Genomic DNA, 17,803 nt, shown 5'->3' on the forward strand with positions numbered 1-17,803 from the left:
ATGTAACACATATATATATCTATACTTTTCTGCCAGTGCGGATAACCAAGTCTGGTCGTATTCAGAAGAGCAAAGTGGCTCCAACCAGAAAGAAGAAGGAAGGCAAAGAGGGAGAGAGTGAAAGAGCCAGACGTAGAAAAGAGGAGGAGGAGAAAAGGAAGAAGCAGCAATTGAAAGATGTGACAAAACAACTGAAAGAGGCAGTGTCAAAACACCCTGAGAAGAGCAGCAGCCATGCAGATCTCCCTTATACTGGGAACTATAGTTACATTTAAATGCTTCTACCTTTTACTGGTACAGCTCACCTGTAATTTGATGTGAAAAATACTACATAAGGGAGAACGGGGGGGGGGGGGAGGACGCTAGAAGATATAATCAAAGGAACTTTGCATTCTTGTGTCAGTACTGAAACCCATTTACATTATTTAAAGTGAGGTTGGGTAACGTGGACGTAGTAGTGAAATATCTGTATCTTTCCAAGGTCAGCGCTTCTATACAAACATAAAACCAAAGTTTTTCACATTTAAAGAATACAAAAATATATAAACAGTTCAAAACACTTTGATTTGGGATGAGCTGGTAGGCAAGAGGGCAAAAAATCTGCTTGTTTTTCAGCTAGTGCCTTGTCGTTCCAGACATCAAGGGCTTTAGTTTGTTCCTACCTGGTGGCAATAGGACTTTTGCCTGCTAATTGTGTGTACTCAGTGGAAAGTAGTCTTTTCAAAGCACTTTAGGCTTCACAGACCAGGGCCTTTGCCTATGGTAGTCTTTTTGTTCTAAGAACTGGCAGCAGTAGGAAATGTGTGGGATGAAATCGTTTGCACGTGTACAGTTAGTAGGGAGATAAATACAGCTGGTCCAATAAATGGGGAAGCAAACTCAGGTTCCAGTCCTTAATCCAGTGAACATTTACTGACTCAAGCTTTGGGATCTGAGGGAACAAAGTGGAAGAATCTGGCCCAGATTATCTGTATATGTTAATAGGAGAGTATAGAATTGATCTCAATTCCATTCAGTAGTATTAGCTGAAGTGATTGTTTTGAAATTGTGGACTCTGTTTGAGAGGTACTTCAGCAACTGCATTAGTGATCTGCACTGTTACAGATCCTATTGCAGTTGGTGGAATTTTTTTTAGAGGTGGGCTGGAAGGCTCAGCAGGGGTTAGTGATTGCAACCAGACATGAAAAGGTTAGTCACAGTAGAGGACAGAGTTATTATGCTTACCACTGATTTCACTGATTTGTGGTCCCTATACTACATTGTTAAATGGAAGAATCTGTTGACCTGATTTTTTTTGTGTCTGACATAACTGGTTTTAAATATTGCACAATAAAAATAATTCTGAAATACCATTTCCCCCCTTATTTTTGTAGTGAATTTAAATAAAGGACTACAAGGCATGTTTATATCAAATGTTCTATTTGCATGCTGTATCATGTGAAATAATTGTGTTCTAGCCCATGCTCAACCCAGCGAACACAGCGGATTGCTATGATTCAGGCTGCTTCATTTGCTTGATAGCATTCAGACAATTTAAACCCATATATATGTTTATTTAATGGTATTGTGGATTGGCAATTCATCCTCATTTAGGATGACAGTTTGCTGGTTGGTTGTTTATTTGTGTATATATTAGTGATGGATATGCAATTTATATAACATGTTGCTGAGGCCTTTGTGGCATGGATTGGCTGGATATAGAGCAGTGTTGGGAGGCCCCAGCTGGGGAACCTTCCAAAGGAAGAAGGCTCAGAGCCAGGGGATTGGTGGTGGGATGGTGATGAGTGGCCAGAGGGAGAAGATGGGGGGGGGGGAGGTGTCAGAAGCTGAAGAGGCAACAGGACTTAGTGAGCAGGAAGAGGCTGGGGCAGAGGGAAGTTCAGACTCAGAGGCAGGAGAGGAGGGGGCCAGGAGACAGAGGGTCTGGCTGCTGAGAAATCAGGGAGTACCCCTTGGTAGCTGTGCTGGGAGCCAGCAGGTTTTGGATGCAGGCATTTTTTCTCTGCAGGAGGCTGTTATGCCCCTGTCTACACCAGATTTATGTGCATAAACCTCTTTCCACGCTTGCATCTCTGCTGCTAGATCTGGGCAACTAAATCCAACACAGATCATCCACATAATGGACTGGGACAGGTGTACAATTTTTCCTCCAGTAGGCACTGTTTATCTAGAAGTGCCTCTCCTCTGGTTCTCTGGACCATTAAGCATGCTTTAACATTTGAACACCAGTCCTAAATACTGTACACTGACTTGGAAAGGAGGGCTGATCAAAACAACAGCTGCTCTGAGAGGGACTACTGAAAAACCATGTGGGAGCTCCATGTGTTGGATGTAATGCATAAAAGGCTCTTAACTGTACTCCGGCCCATACATAGGTGGCTGCTGTCCTGGTCACACCATTCTGGATAAAAATACATTTTGGTGTCTGTCGATTACAACATTCAGTTATAGGGAGTTAGAAGGGCATCACATATTGGTGCGCCACAGTAGCTAGGTGGCTCATTGCCTTCAAGTGTTAGCATTAATGGCGCTATCCTAAATACACTTACTAAGGACTAAGGCCCATCAAACTTAAGACTTGCTTCTGAGTAAATGCATAGCAATACTAATCAAGATGTAGCTATTTTAACAGTATACAGGTATGGCAGACCATTATTCATGCTATTATTATCATCAGCAAGTTGACAAATACTTTTTCATGATGCTAGTCTGGCACCTGCTGAAAATCAGTAAAAACAGAACAAATAAAGCAGCATGTTGTTGCAAGGGACATTCATCTAGATTTAAGTCTCCAGGCTTTTTTTTATTTTATTTATACAAGGATTCAAAGAACATAGTTCAACAGTGCAAGATAGTTACAGGAACTTGGTAACCAAAAGAAATATATAAATGGCCAAGAATGCCAGTAAGTGAAATAAATCTTAATTTTGCAGATAGAACTGCATTTTTTTTAAAAAAAGCCAAGGTGTACTCTGGATATATTTGTACCATAACTCTCTAACAAGCCCACCAGAAAATTATAGGTTGTTTGTCATTTGTAAATGATAAATATCAGTGCTCTTAAAGCCTCTTTTGACCCTCAGCCCTCCACTGAAAAAGACATTATGGCACAAAAAGAAAAAAAACCGTGACAGGTTTCTGGCTGACAGCTTTGCAAAGGGCTTGGGTTTTATAAGGTGTTTTAAAACATCAAAACAGAGCAATGTCATTCATATATATATATATATGAAACTTTTTAAATCACAAAACTTCAGATCCTAAGAGCATTAGATTTAGCATTTATCAAGAGACCGAGGCTCAAATGACAAATGAGGCTCAAAGGAGTGGCAGACTCATTTATTTAAATACGGGATGGCCCAACTGCGTATAAAAATCAGGATTCAGCAAATGGGCCCTAAAAACCTCCACCCCCTCACGGCCTGCTTCCTTGCAGCATAGCCTCTCTCTCCAATGTCATGTTTTCCTCAATTGGGCTCTCATACGGGAAGTAAAGTTGGCTGGGAGGGACAAGCTTTGGGGAGGGAAGTGGAGGGCGAGGGCCATCAGTCCCTATTTGCACATTCCTCTTAGAAAAAAATATTTTCACACCGCCAGTTTCTGTTTCAGATGTGATGTGGCAGGCCGAGTTAAAAGCAACAGAGTAAACGCACCAGGCCCTAGTTCTCTCATAGTTTGAGCCCAGGACTGTGTTGAGTTTACAGCTCTCCAGCAGTTTGGCAGAAGATTTTCATTCAAGGGGGAGGAAATGGCAGCTGTTTCATTTTTACCTCAATGTGTATAGCATTTCATTTCTATTTTTTACCAACAGAAGGCTACATATATAATGCTATTTGAATGTGGCACTCCATTTTTTCCCAGGCATTTGAACTTCACGTTCAAAGGAGGCAGGATATTTGCTTTTCATGCCTCATTTGTATTCAGAATTATTAAGAATGGTCTAAACTGAGAACAAAAATAAATATATTAGATGGACAAGATCAATAATGAAAGTGGGGTGGTGTATTGTTCTACTTAACAAGGGACTGAAAGTAATGTGTGCAAAAGCAGGTGTTCTTTGGGGCAACAGATTCGTTCTGGCGTCAAGACTTCAGTAGCGTATTTTCAACATTCTGGTGATGTTTTTGGCAGCCTCCAATACTGATTGAAGTGATTAGGAAATTAATTTCTCCCAGTGTTGTAGAAAAACAAATAGGGACGGGAATGGGAAAGATAATTCATTTGAATTAATTTGCTTGCATTAATTCATGTGCCACAATACTAGAATGGCTTCCCTGCTAACTCTGCATGTTTTATAACTGATTCTGTAATTCTGCCTTTTTGAATGCTGTCGTTAAGAAATGCATTTGTCTTTGATGCAGAAGAGAAATGTTTTTGACATTTATGCAAAGCCCATATATCTATATATTAAATGTAAAAAATATGCTTTCATAATCCCTGTGTCCTAAAAGGAAAGTCATGATATAAATGAATTAACAGCAAAGATTGTGTCGAAGGCTTCCTATCACTCAACAACATGAATAGGACTGGCCTTTCTATGCTAGATATTTTTGAAAGAGGGGGTGAAAAAAGTTTATGGCTGTGCCAAAAGAACCCAAAGCAGAGAACTGTGTCTCAACGGCGAAATACATAGGAGAATCTATTGCTGTAGATATGTGGTTGGACAGCCCCTCTTTCCTCCAACCCCTTCCACCTTGATATCAGACAATACTCCTGGCAAATATGTAGCAACAATCAGGAAATTAGCTGAAGTGAAGCAGTTTTACTAAACAAGGACTAGAGAACATAAGGTTAACTATGCCGATGTGAGATGAAATAAGGTAGCAGCTGGTTGACTTGATGACTCAAACTATGGCTTTGGTCTGCTTTCCACTGGCATAATTGGTGGTACTTTGGGCAGGTTGTAGCCATGGAAATTCCCTGGGGTGTTTGACAGTATATAATTGTTCCCTGGGCCAAACAATTAGTCGCCTCCAGGCTTTGCTAACAGGATCAGTAATAACACACAAAGCAGTTTCTTTGCATCATCCCTTTGGTAAAAGTCAACTGTTGTCACTATTAATAACGGGAAAATTTTCAGCCTCAAACTGAAAACAATGCTTCCCAGACAGAAATCTCCCCATGCATATTTCTAGCATAATGTTGCATATTACAATTCTGTATTGCATTTTATCAATTTTGAATGCTACTTTCAAAGGATCATGCAAAACTTGAATCTCACTCTAATTCATTTAGATGTAGGAGAGAAATATTAAGTGGCTTCAACCACTCATTTTAACAGAGGTATTTGCCAATTAAAGTAATTTCGTTCCAAATTCCACCATAATCCCATAATACACAGGAAGGACCATTTGCCACTTGCTTAATGGAAAATAATGAACTGTTACAGCACCTGGAAGATTTTTAAATTAAAAAAGGTGTATTGTTTTAAACAATTGCAGCACATCTTTGGCTACAGCTAAATAAGAATATGAGATACTTGTGTGTTTTATTGGGGTCAATAAAAATGATGTGGCCTTGAAGGTCATTTGTCCTTTTTACCCATTGCCCATATCTGCCAAGATCTGTTGTAGGCTCCTAAGTGTCTCGTTGTGGCAAATTAATGATAAAAAGAGGTAAAGAAAGAAGGCCCCAGCATTGAAAGAAGACCAAAAAAGAAAGGGGAGGGGGAAAAGACCAGTTCTAGCACTGCCAGGTCATCACAAACAATCAAGAACGTTTTATCTCCCTCATTTTGCCAAGATGAATTAAATATAGTCCACATTTTTGGCAAAGTTAAGACCACAACCACCCACAGTCTCTTTCACGGCCGCACAAATGAGTTACCGCCGCAGGTACTGTGCTGCAACAGCAGCCAGAGAAAGTAATAAAAGAAAGGAAGAAGGCAAAAGTATGTTGCTGCTATTTCCACCAACACCTTGTCCAGACTGCTTAGGCATTGGATGTGTCTCTGGCGGCCTGGTGCTAGCGCTCTTGGACAGTTTTTTGCCACAGATGTCGTCAATGCAACTATCGCCGCTTCCAGAACCACTAATGTCATCACCTAGGCAAGACAAAAGTTCAAGTAAGCATGGCAGTTCCAAAAGAGCTTGCAAATTAAACCACACCATGTGCATTGCTGTTGCCATAAAGCCAGGGAAAGCAAATGAAGAATTTGGAATGCAGTGAAGCAGGGGTATATATCTCACCTCACCCTTGTTAAACGTTGCCCACATTTAACAAACCACCCAAAAGCTGGTGGGGAAAATGGGATGAGTGGACCAAATTCTGTGCGGAGCCTTTCAATCCACATTTTTAGCAAACCAAAGTTGGGCATGTTCTCATTGTTACTGTAGTTACCAGGGGACTTGAGCCCACAGGCTCCTAAGGACTAATTACAGAAAGGAGCAATATTTTGAACTACAGTGGTACCTCGGGTTAAGAACTTAATTCGTTCTGGAGGTCCGTTCTTAACCTGAAACTGTTCTTAACCTGAGGTACCATTTTAGCTAATGGGGCCTCCCACTGCTGCCCCACTGCTGCCATGCGATTTCTGTTCTCATCCTGAAGCAAAGTTCTTAACCCGAGGTACTATTTCTGGGTTAGATAGTCTTTAACCTGAAGCGACTGTAACCTGAAGCGTCTGTAACCCAAGGTACCACTGTACCATCCTGAGCTACAGCATCCTCCCAAGCTTGAAACCCCTGCTGCTGCTGAACAGTCAGAGGAAAGCTGGAGTTTGTCCATTGAAATGAGGCATTAGGGACTGATAGGGAGAAGAAACCCTGGGAAGACAGTGGGCAATCTCAGGTGCACAAGTCTTGGCAATGCCTGTATAAAGATATGGATGTAGCAGCCAGCACTCTAGAGAGGGAGGAGTAAAATCACCAAGCGTTACTAACTAGATCTCTTGCACTCCAGTTCTTGGGTGTCAGCAAATAAGGGCAATACTTGCAGCAGCCAACTTGCCACTGCTTCCGTGCACTGGCTCTACATTAAGTATGGCATAACAGAATTGTGAACTGAACCTCTTTGATGTTCTGTTGCTTTCTGAACATGGAATCCTGCAGAACTCTTTATTTCAACTGCTAATCATATAAATCATATCATATAAGTATGCATGATATAGATTGTGCCACCTCCACAGCACAACACTGTTGCCTTTTCTCAGCTCCGTACTTACTTGTATCCTGAAAATCCACGTCATTCCCATTATATGCATTGCGCAGTCGATTTGTCATTATCTTCAACTGCATGATTTGCTGGCGAATAGTCATGTCTGGTTTAGTAATGTCTACCTCAACTTCTGGGTTATTGATTTGATTGGCTAGTCCGTCTCCCATCACATCTGGAAGATACCTGCAAAGAGCCACGTGTGTTCATGCAAGAAGCCAACTTTAGGGTATCAAACATTATCACAATTGATTTAAGACATTGACCTGGTTTGCGCATTCTGACATGGTCACAAGGAGGACCATCTGCTTCCAAAAGTTTGTTATTATGTCAGAACTAGGTAGACTTTGGTTAGTTTAAACTATGGTTTGTTTCAATAAAAGCTGGGACCAAACTGTTGCCTAGAAGAGGAAGCAGATGTTTCAAATGTCCATGGTGTCACATCAGGGGAGCAGGGAAGATGCAAACCCAAGGCCTGCTGCTACTCATGCGCATAATATCATTACTGTTTAGTGCTACATTGGAATTAGGTCACGATCTTTAACTTGCATCTAAGTCTTTGCAACTCACCAACATTACTGCAGCCTTCAACACTCTTCTGATCATAACATCAAACCTAGAATTCTGACAACATGGTTTAGGAATTGATCTTGTGGGCACAAATTCCACTTGCCCTCTGCCTCCACCTGCTATATCTTGGCTTTAGGTCTCCCCTAACCCTGGTTAAAGGCATTCTAACACTGCTAAATAACCCTTCTAAAAAGAAATACTGGTTCTAAATTGGTGTTTAGGGAGGCCCTAAACCAGAGATTGGGGGTGGGTGGGATGAAAGATCTCTCAGTCCTGTGACTGGCTTCTTAAACTATGGCTCAGCATTACGTTTGAACCAGGTGCAGGGAATAACAGCACCAGCAGCCATCTTTTTGCCTAAGCATGTGTGTGTTTATGTGGGGCTCAGTCTAAGCAAGGAAAAGGACAGGATCCCAATGACTACTAATGTTGACTCTCTCGACTAGGCAAACTCTGCCTTTTCTCTCTTACCTACCCCATAATGGGGCTCATATTTACAGATTACAAAGCTTCATGAAACTGGTGTGTGAGTGTACTTCACCCTGCTGAACTTCCGTCACATTTTGACCAGCCTTACCCGCTTTTGGCCATTCCATTCCAGCACCTGTCCTCATTCACAGAACCAGAGGAAACTTTTTCATTGCAAAGTGTGCTTGGGAGGGCAACCCAGAAGTCCCTTATTTCTCTCAGCTTCCCTTTGGCATCTGAAACCTGCCAGATGGAGAAGAATCAAAGCTGAAGGAGGAAGGTGTTTGAAAGTGACATTTTGAATTCCAAGCTCAGTCATGATAAACTGATCCAGAACTTATGGGTTCAAACGCTGGGCAGTTGTTAATCCACTTACAACAATGCAAGACTGCTACAATTTCCATAGTTGTTTTTTAGTACACAATTCAAGACAGGCTACTTTACCGAAGCTGCTATTTTATACAGCAGAAAGCTATCAACACAACATTTATTTAAGTTCTCCCAAGAAAAATCAAGAGAAAAGCTCTCAAACCCCTATCCTGCTTGTGGGCTTTCCACAGGCATCTAGTTGGCCACTGAGAGAACAGATGATGGTCTAGATGAGCCTTTGGTTTAATCCAACAGGCCTCTTCCTATGTACTTATGAAGGATAAATGGACCCAGAGCATCCAGAATGCCTGGCCTGGGAGCAGAAGCACTAAAATGGTAGAAGAGCTTGGCAAAGAAGGAGAGTGGGTGAGTAACTGTCAGGATGTATTAGTAAGTTGAAGACCAACTTTCTTCAAGAAGGTGGCTAGTGGTGACTAATAACATTGACGTATGCCAGTAAAAAAAGGGACATGGGTGGCACTGTGGGTTAAACCAAGGAGTCTAGGACTTGCCAATCAGAAGGTCGGTGGTTCGAATCCCCGTGACGGGGTGAACTCCCGTTGCTCAGTCCCTGCTCCTGCCAACCTAGCAGTTCGAAAGCACATCAAAGTGCAAGTAGATAAATTGGTACTGCTCCGGTGGGAAAGGTAAACAGCGTTTCCGTGTGCTGCTCTGGTTCGCCAGAAGCAGCTTGGTCATGCTGGCCACATGACCCGGAAGCTGTCTGCGGACAAACGCCGGCTCCCTCGGCCAATAAAGCGAGATGAGTGCTGCAACCCCAGAGTCGGTCACGACTGGACCTAATGGTCAGGGGTCCCTTTACCTTTATGCACTGGGTAAGGCTGAGTAATGACTGGATAAACCTGCATTGCTGGAACAAGAGTTAGAACTTCATTGACATTACTGAGAGAGGTCCCAAAATCAAAGGGAGGGAAAGGCCACTACAGTCATACGTCAGAAGTCGAACGGAATCCATTCCGGAAGTCCGTTTGACTTCCAAAACGTTTGGAAACCAAGGCGCGACTTCCTGCAGCCAATCGGAAGCTGTGCCAGACGTTCGGGTTCCAAATAACATTTGTAAACCAGAACACTCACTTCCGGGATTGTGGTGTTTGGAACCCAAAATGTTCGACTTGCATTCGGGATCCAAGGTACGACTGTACTCGGAACTATCCCATTTATTTTTCATGTTAGTTTCTTAAATATTAAGTTGCAACAGCATTGCAGCGAGGCTGTATTTTCACTCAGGAGACAGACTGGGTTATACTAACAGTGCCTGTGAGTGCTTGAGTGGAAGGAACAAAGCAGTGGCAGCCCACATTTCCTGAAATTGTTATGAGCGGAGTATCTCAAAAATGCCAATGGCGTCATCAAAAGAATAATTAAACCAGGAAGATGACCTCCACTGGTGACTTGGTGTTAGGGTGTCAGACTGTGACTGGGAAGATTGGCTTTCCAACCAGCAGCCAACCTGGAAGCTCTCTGTGTGACCTTGAACCAGTGCTATTCTAAGCAACGGGCCACACAGATTGTTTCCATACAGAAGCATTTCTAAAAAAGTCAGAACTAAATTCCATACTCACAAGTTTCTCTGAACTAAGCCCTGAAGGTTTATCTTCACTGACATACTTTCCTCGCCTCTTCTTTTCCTCAGCGCTGGAAGCTTTTGAGTTGAGTTTGGGATTTCCACAACCTTGAAAGGTCTGGAGAAAATAAACGAAACTTAATAGCAAAGCATTTATCTAATAAGTCACAGCTGTAAAATATGCCCCTGTTAATCATATTTCTTCCTAACTTCACATTTGCTCACACATACCAATCTTAACACAACAGTAATCCAATTTTCAGATATCGCATTGCTTTGGGGACATAGGAAGCTGCTTTGTACTAGTTCAGACCATGGATCTGTCTAGTTTAGTAACTGGCAGCAGATCTCCACAATTTCAGGTGCATATTTCTTCCAGTCTTAGCTGAAAATGCAAAGGTTTGGTACATTTGCATTCAAGTCATATGCCCTGCCATTGAGCTAGGGCCCTTCACCCAAATCAAATCTCAGTTTAGCTGCAATTGAACCAGTGAATTAAGGATTCCTCTCCAACCGATCACTATGTTCTGCAGTGCATCCCGCAGATACTGTTCTAAAGGGAGACCCATTCTGCATGATGTTGGAATTGGGCCTTTAGTGTTCTTACCCTTTGGAACTTCCTCCCATTATACACCTGGCAGGCACCTTCTCTACTGCCCTTCCAGCGCTTGCTAAATACCGTATTCCCCCCCCCCCCCCGGACGCACCGGCCCATAGGATGCACCTAGTTTTTTTTGGGGGGGGGATAAAGAAAAAAAAATTATTTCCCCCCCAGGTGCGGGGCTGGGGAAGCCCGAGCTTCCCCCGACCCCAGCCCCCAGAACAGGCTGCTATCCGCTAGCTGTGGGAGAGCCACGCGACTTGGCGCAGCTCTCCCACGGCTAGCGGAGCGCTGCGCGAAGCCCAAAGCTTGGGGCGTGCGGAGTTCAGCGCGCCCCAAGCTTCTGGGTGCAGGCAAGCTCTCTGCTAGCTGTGGGAGAGCTGCGTCTCCCACGGCTAGCGGATAGCTTCCTAAAGCCTGGAGAGCGAGAGGGGTCGGTGCGCACCGACCCCCCTCGCTCTCCAGGCTTCAGCGAAAGCCTGCATTCGCCCCATAGGACGCACACACATTTCCCCTTCATTTTTGGAGGGGGAAAAGTGCGTTCTATAGGGCGAAAAATACGGTATGTTTCTCTTTCAAAAAGCTTTCTCAATAGAAATCTTTATCCCAGGTTTTATGTATGTGCTGTTGTTTTAAACTGCTGAGATATATATAATTGGTTGTTGTTTTTAAGGGAACAATAACCCCTCCACTGCTGTAACTTCCTTTTAAGAACAGAAAAAAGGGATTGTAGAAGAACAATCCTTTTAAAATCTGGGATTCTGATGCTGCCACCAACGTGGAATCTGATTTCTGTGTGATAATTCTGTGTGACAGCTACCAACACTCTAGCTGGCTGAATGGTTAACTGGGTTTTGGGTGCTCACACTGCAGAAGATAACAACCTGGCTAACTTGCCCTGGAGCAGAGTTTCAGATTAATTGTATCATAATGATAGACAATGTGGATGTCATTTATGGTGCACTTTGGCCCATATCTGTGATTTACAAGGTGAGCCTACTGCCTTGCTAGCCATTTCTTTTTAATGCTTGTATATAAAATATTCCCAAATTTGTTTTATGAAAGAGACAAATGAATCCAGCTTCATCACTGTAGCTGTAGTTATAGTTTATTACTGCGGTTATTACAAAGCAATTCTTTTAGGGGCATAAAAACATGCAAGAGCAATGAAAAATACCTTCTGGGAGGTATAGATTCATTCGTCCCTCTGTGCGCGCGCGCGCTCTCTCTCTCTCTCTCTCTCTCTCCCCCTGAATTGATGGCTCTATTTCTGTGTTGAATTAACACTGTATTTTGTGCAGCACTGCTGTTTCCTCCATCCCTGCTGGCCTATCAGTGACTTATCTACTTGCCAGTCAGTTCCCGATTCATTCTCCATCAGCACCTGTTAGTTACAGTTCTTAGGAATCATGGGGAAAGCAGCTGGGCTTCAGGAGCACAAATTATTCCGCTGTTAACATCTGACTCAGTTGGATGGGGAGCTACACAGTTTTAGGACTGATGAAGAAGCGAATTCCCTCCATGCAGGGCTAATGTATCACATTCTGCTCAGAAATGCAGCTGTGAAAATCTTGTGAAATCAAGGAGGATGAAGGAGAGACAGGTGGGATTCTCAGGGGAAGCCGGCCAGCTCCTATGGCAGAAGGGAGATAGGCTCTGGCAAAGATGTGCAAGTAAAGAAGACAGGCAAGATAATCAGGCTATCTCTGCCTGTCCAGTACTCATGAAAGGAACAACCCAGGGCCTAATGTCATTCAGCAGAAATTGTTGGAATTCTCTTGGCGTTACTTTGCCTGAGATGGCAGATATGAAAATGGCGGAGGCCAAAAGCTCCGAGGGCATGATCTGAAGGCTGAAGCTAAGCAGGGCTGATACATGTCTTAATGGCAAACTTTGTAACATGGAGGTAAGGCATGATATAAATACATACAATAAATGAAATATCGCTGTTAAGTAAACTGCATTTTCAGCTTTTGCAGTCTGGCTTTTACCTTGGATTTTATAGATTCTCTGTTCTCCTGCATATTTGAAATGGCTTCTGCAATCCTGGTATGAATTGTACCAATGACTATGTCTACATTGGATGGTCCATCAAAGCGGTCAGCGACCAACAGCAGTGAATCTATCAGGGTAAATAACAGACACCATTTAAGAATGCACCATGCAAATAATGTTTCAAAAACCTAGGTAATCATTATATACCAGCACTGGACATGTAGAGTATCTCAATGGGTTCTTCTATATATTCATTTATTCCCAGGGAGACTGTGAGTCATGTGGAATTTAGCCTATAAGGAGCTAAATCCCCACATTCTTATGATTGTTGTTGTTGTTTAGTCGTGTCTGACTCTTCGTGACCCCATGGACCGGAGCACGCCAGGCACTCCTGTCTTCCACTGCCTCCCGCAGTTTGGTCAAACTCATGTTTGTAGCTTCGAGAACACTGTCCAACCATCTCATCCTCTGTCATCCCCTTCTCCTTGTGCCCTCCATCTTTCCCAACATCAGGATCTTTTCCAGGGAGCCCTCTCTTCTCATGAGGTGGCCAAAGTATTGGAGCCTCAGCTTCATGATCTGTCCTTCCAGTGGGCACTCAGGGCTGATTTCCTTGAGAATGGATAGGTTTGATCTTCTTGCAGTCCATGTGACTCTCAAGAGTCTCCTCCAGCACCATAATTCAAAAGCATCAATTCTCCGGCGATCAGCCTTCTTTATGGTCCTGCTCTCACTTCCATACATCACTACTGGGAAAACCATGGCTTTAACTATATGGACCCTTGTTGGCAAGGTGCAGTCTCTGCTTTTTTCTGTAATTCTTATGATTACAGTATCATATATGCACTAGGAATTTTTATTTTTATTTTGAAAAACTATTCCTAGCCTTCTAGGACTCAAGGGCATCCTGATCAAATTTGCAGATGACACCAAACTGGGAGGGGTGGCTAACACCCCAGAGGACAGGATCACACTTCAAAATGACCTTCACAGATTAGAGAACTGGGCCAAAACAAACAAGATGAATTTTAACAGGGAGAAATGTAAAGTATTGCACTTGGGCAAAAAAAATGAGAGGCACAAATACAAGATGGGTGACACCTGGCTTCAGAGCAGTACATGTGAAAAGGATCTAGGAGTCTTGGTTGACCACAAACTTGACATTAGCCAACAGTGTGACGTGGCAGCTAAAAAAGCCAATGCAATTCTGGGCTGCATCAATAGGAGTATAGCATCTAGATCAAGGGAAGTAATAGTGTCACTGTATTCTGCTCTGGTCAGACCTCACCTGGAGTACTGTGTCCAGTTCTGGGCACCACAGTTCAAGAAGGACACTGACAAACTGGAACATGTCCAGAGGAGGGCAACCAAAATGGTCAAAGGCCTGGAAACGATGCCTTATGAAGAACGGCTAAGGGAGCTGGGCATGTTTAGCCTGGAGAAGAGGAGGTTATGATAGCCATGTTCAAATATATAAAAGGATGTCACATAGAGGAGGGAGAAAGGTTGTTTTCTGCTGCTCCAGAGAAGCAGACACGGAGCAATGGATCCAAACTACAAGAAAGAAGATTCCACCTAAACATTAGGAAGAACTTCCTGACAGTAAGAGCTGTTCAACAGTGGAATTTGCTGCCAAGGAGTGTGGTGGAGTCTCCTTCTTTGGAGGTCTTTAAGCAGAGGATTGACAACCATATGTCAGGAGTGCTCTGATGGTGTTTCCTGCTTGGCAGGGGGTTGGACTCGATGGCCCTTGTGGTCTCTTCCAACTCTCCTCCTCCTCTTCTTCTTCTTCTTCTTCTTCTTCTTCTTTTACATCTATATCACCACCTTTCCTCCAAAGAGTTCAGGGTGGCAGGCATGGTTCTCACCTCCAATCTTATCCTTACAACAGCCCTGTGATGCAGGGTCAGGCTACGAAAGCGTGTGCCTGGCCCAGAGTCACTCAGTGACCTTGATGGCTGAGCAGGGATTTGAACCCGGATCTTCCCAGACTTAGCCACTATAGCATGCTGGCTCCCAATACCATCTCAGCACTACATGCAGTATAAGCTGTACTGTGTCTATTTCTCAAACAAACAACTTCATTCAGTGGGTCTCCAGAACAAGCTTAAACCAACAAAAGATGTCAAGCCCATAGGTTCAAGTATCAGGAATTAGACTCCATTTCATCCTCCTACTTGCACTAAAATTAACCGGTTATAACAATGGGGCAAACGAGGAACAGCAACTTGCTTTTTAAAAGCCTTCTAACGTCTTACAGAAAGGGTGGTGATTGCTTCTGTCAATTTATTTATTATTATTTATTTATTAAATTTGTATACAACCTCAGATCTCAGGGTGGTTCACAACAAAAACAAACCCACAATATAAAAACCACAAAATACATAATAAAAACAAAAACAAAGACAACCCACTAATCCCCCCATGTGTTAAAGCACATACTTATTGCCACAGGACTCACAAGTTAATTAAGGGGAAATACTGCAAAGCTAGCCTAGTCTTTTCTCCCTTGGTGATTCCAGCAATTGTCCTGTTCATTCTGCTGATGAATGCCACTCCTCCTAAATGTTTGTATAATTGCAGATATGCACAGAGCTTTCAGGAGAAAAAAGACGTTGCTGCTCCCAATTGTGATTCATTTTATTCAAATTTCTCAAAAGGAAATTTGTTATTTGACCAAAACATTGGTGGATTTTGAATGGCCAAATGATCACCCAATGGTCACCCAAATTTCTTTCCTACCACCATGCGCACGTATTCCAGGCTCTTTAGCCCATGCTTCTGTTTGTTCTCCTCACACTACAGAGAGAGGCAAGTTCAGGTCTGCCGAGAGAGACACAGTTTGCGTAACCCAGTGCTAAATGCTGAATCTGGGATCTTCTAGAATGAAATAGCTTTTTACAATGCCACTTTGCAAATCCTTAGCAGTTAAAAGCATCCAGGCCCAGAGCATGGGAAGCCGAAATGCAGGTATGCACTTAGTCTACAGGATGAAGTGGTGCTTCAGAAACATCTACACATATCGATAGTGTTTAGAATTTAGTGCAAAGGGATTGTGAATGCTTCTATCAATTGATCTGTTTGGTCTCCAAAACTGCACTCTATTGATTGGGGGGGGGGAAGGGAGGGGGGAAATTACATGCAAAAGACCAGCCAAAGTGAAATAATGTGCAGTTGCCTGCTCTTCTTACCAATCAGGTTCTTCCATTCAGGGTCCAGGTCTGCTTGATTGGCCAGGCAGCCTTTCAAGACATTGCGGCAATAGCCGTTGCAGGGCTTTACGTTGGACATGCCCCGGCAATGTGCACAGTACATCAGCTTCATAATAGCCCGAGTGCAATATTGGCTCAGTGGGACCTTTAAAAGAACACAGCCATTATTTCCTAAGTGCCACCAGAAAAAGAAAATGAAAGACAGAAGCAGCAGCTGTACAATATAAAATGCAGGATAAAAGAGAACAGAGTCCTGCCTGCAAATTTACAATCTGAATAAACAAACAGACACACAAAGAAAGCAGAAGGGATTTGGGGAAAAGGGGGGGGGGGAGAAACACACACACAGCAATCTGTACAATTTGAAAACAAATCCTTGTGCTCATTAAGGAGAACAGTAAATAGTTTACTATCTGAAATTCATGGGTATGGCTAAATTTATCTCAAATTTAAGTCTATCATTAGAGCTGAGCAGAACGAAAAACCTCACAATGTTTCAAATTCTTAAATGTAGAATCTGACTAAAATGTGACCTTGAAAATTAAGGTTTTGAGTCCCTTAGGCTGGTCGGCCACTCTGGACTTCTCTCTTGAGGGTTTTGCCAGGTATGAAAAAGCAAGTGTCAAAAGCTGCCGGCTACTAAATACTGTTAAGAATGACAACAATGATAAAATGTTAAATATCATTCCGGGTAATGGCTCAAACTGTCACAAAACTGTTGAACCTAAATATCAAATACTGTCAAAAGCCAAACAGTGACATAAAATATCAATGTTAAGACGCCTGCAACAAAAACAACTGAGAGCCTTGTGGGACGTTAAGAACTAACAAGAACGAGTGTAAAGTCTGAGCTGCACAAATCAAGAAGTGCACAGTGCTTCACACAGACAGTTGTCCACAGTTTATACCTGTGCTCAGTGCAACATGTGAATAATGGCTTTAAAAGGGGCCTGGATAAATTAGTAGAGGAGAGGCCCGTTATGGCAGCTAGATAGGGAATCTCCATGTTTAGAATCTGCAAGCTAAGGAACACCAAGGCTGGGGCAGAACCTTCATGCCCTGTTGCAGGCTCCCAGAGGCATCTGTTTGCTTACTGGGGCACAGTCAGGCATTCACCCAGACCACATAGGTTTCCAAATTCAGCTAGGGACACACACAGGCAGTGCTCCTAGCTGGATTGGCACTGGATTGAGGCATATGAGTCTTAATGCCTGGGATTAAATTTGTCGGAATCATTTCAGTCCTCTCTGGTGATCACTGGGTGGCGCTTCAGTCCTTCGGTAAATAGCAAGGCAATCAAAGGATAATAGTTTCAAAGAACAGAAATTAATCAACCAGAGAAAAACAACACACACACACACAATAATCCCACCGATTAAAAAAAATCTAAAAGACCAAGATTTATTAAAAGTGTTGACATGCAAGATTTTCATTATTTTCATTTGGCATTATTGTGATGTCAAAAATAGTAATGATTTAAACAAAAATAGTAATGATTTAAAAGTGGGGACCGCTCAGAGGAAAAGTTTACAGAGCAGGAGCTCCTTCCCTTTCCCAGCTAACCAGTCTTCTAGAAACGAGCCTGCACCAAGCTTGCCCTAATGGAGAAAAACATCCCCGTTTCCAGAAGGGTAGGAACATTAATCTCTTGCAGCAAAAACAGTTAAGAATCTCTTGGCATCCTAAAGTCTAACAAATATATTATGGCATATGCTTTCATCAGCTATGATCCACCTCATTAGGAAGAGAACATGACCGCAGGCACATGAGAAACACACAGCCCTGCAGAATAACTGTGTATAAGTAGTGAAAATCATTCTGTGTGTAGGACAAAAAGCAGTAGCAAGAAACTAC

The 17,803-nt window shown here is 42.8% G+C and overlaps 2 protein-coding genes across 9 annotated transcripts in view; one reads left to right on the forward strand and one right to left on the reverse strand.

The window, feature by feature from the left end:
• The window catches only part of ANKMY1 (ankyrin repeat and MYND domain containing 1), a 43,165-nt gene extending 38,607 nt beyond the window's left edge, over positions 1-4,558 (forward strand). For all 8 annotated transcript variants that reach the window (XM_081861508.1, XM_081861510.1, XM_081861513.1 and 5 more), the window contains one exon: positions 37-4,558. In XM_081861508.1, the coding sequence (XP_081717634.1) occupies positions 37-275 (239 nt within the window). In that variant the 3' untranslated portion in view covers positions 276-4,558. The remainder of the gene's footprint in view (positions 1-36) is intronic.
• Positions 2,957-17,803, reverse strand: part of GPC1 (glypican 1) — a 199,084-nt gene continuing 184,237 nt past the window's right edge. Inside the window, exons 4-9 of the mRNA XM_081861583.1 lie at positions 15,929-16,094; positions 12,734-12,864; positions 10,140-10,259; positions 8,297-8,430; positions 7,160-7,335; positions 2,957-6,040 (exon numbers count right to left, since the gene is read on the reverse strand). Coding sequence (XP_081717709.1) covers positions 5,820-6,040; positions 7,160-7,335; positions 8,297-8,430; positions 10,140-10,259; positions 12,734-12,864; positions 15,929-16,094 — 948 coding nt within the window. The 3' untranslated portion in view covers positions 2,957-5,819. The remainder of the gene's footprint in view (positions 6,041-7,159; positions 7,336-8,296; positions 8,431-10,139; positions 10,260-12,733; positions 12,865-15,928; positions 16,095-17,803) is intronic.

Source organism: Podarcis erhardii (genome assembly GCF_964252035.2).
Source record: "Podarcis erhardii genome assembly, chromosome: 5".
In the NCBI taxonomy this organism is placed as follows: Eukaryota; Metazoa; Chordata; class Lepidosauria; order Squamata; family Lacertidae; genus Podarcis; species Podarcis erhardii.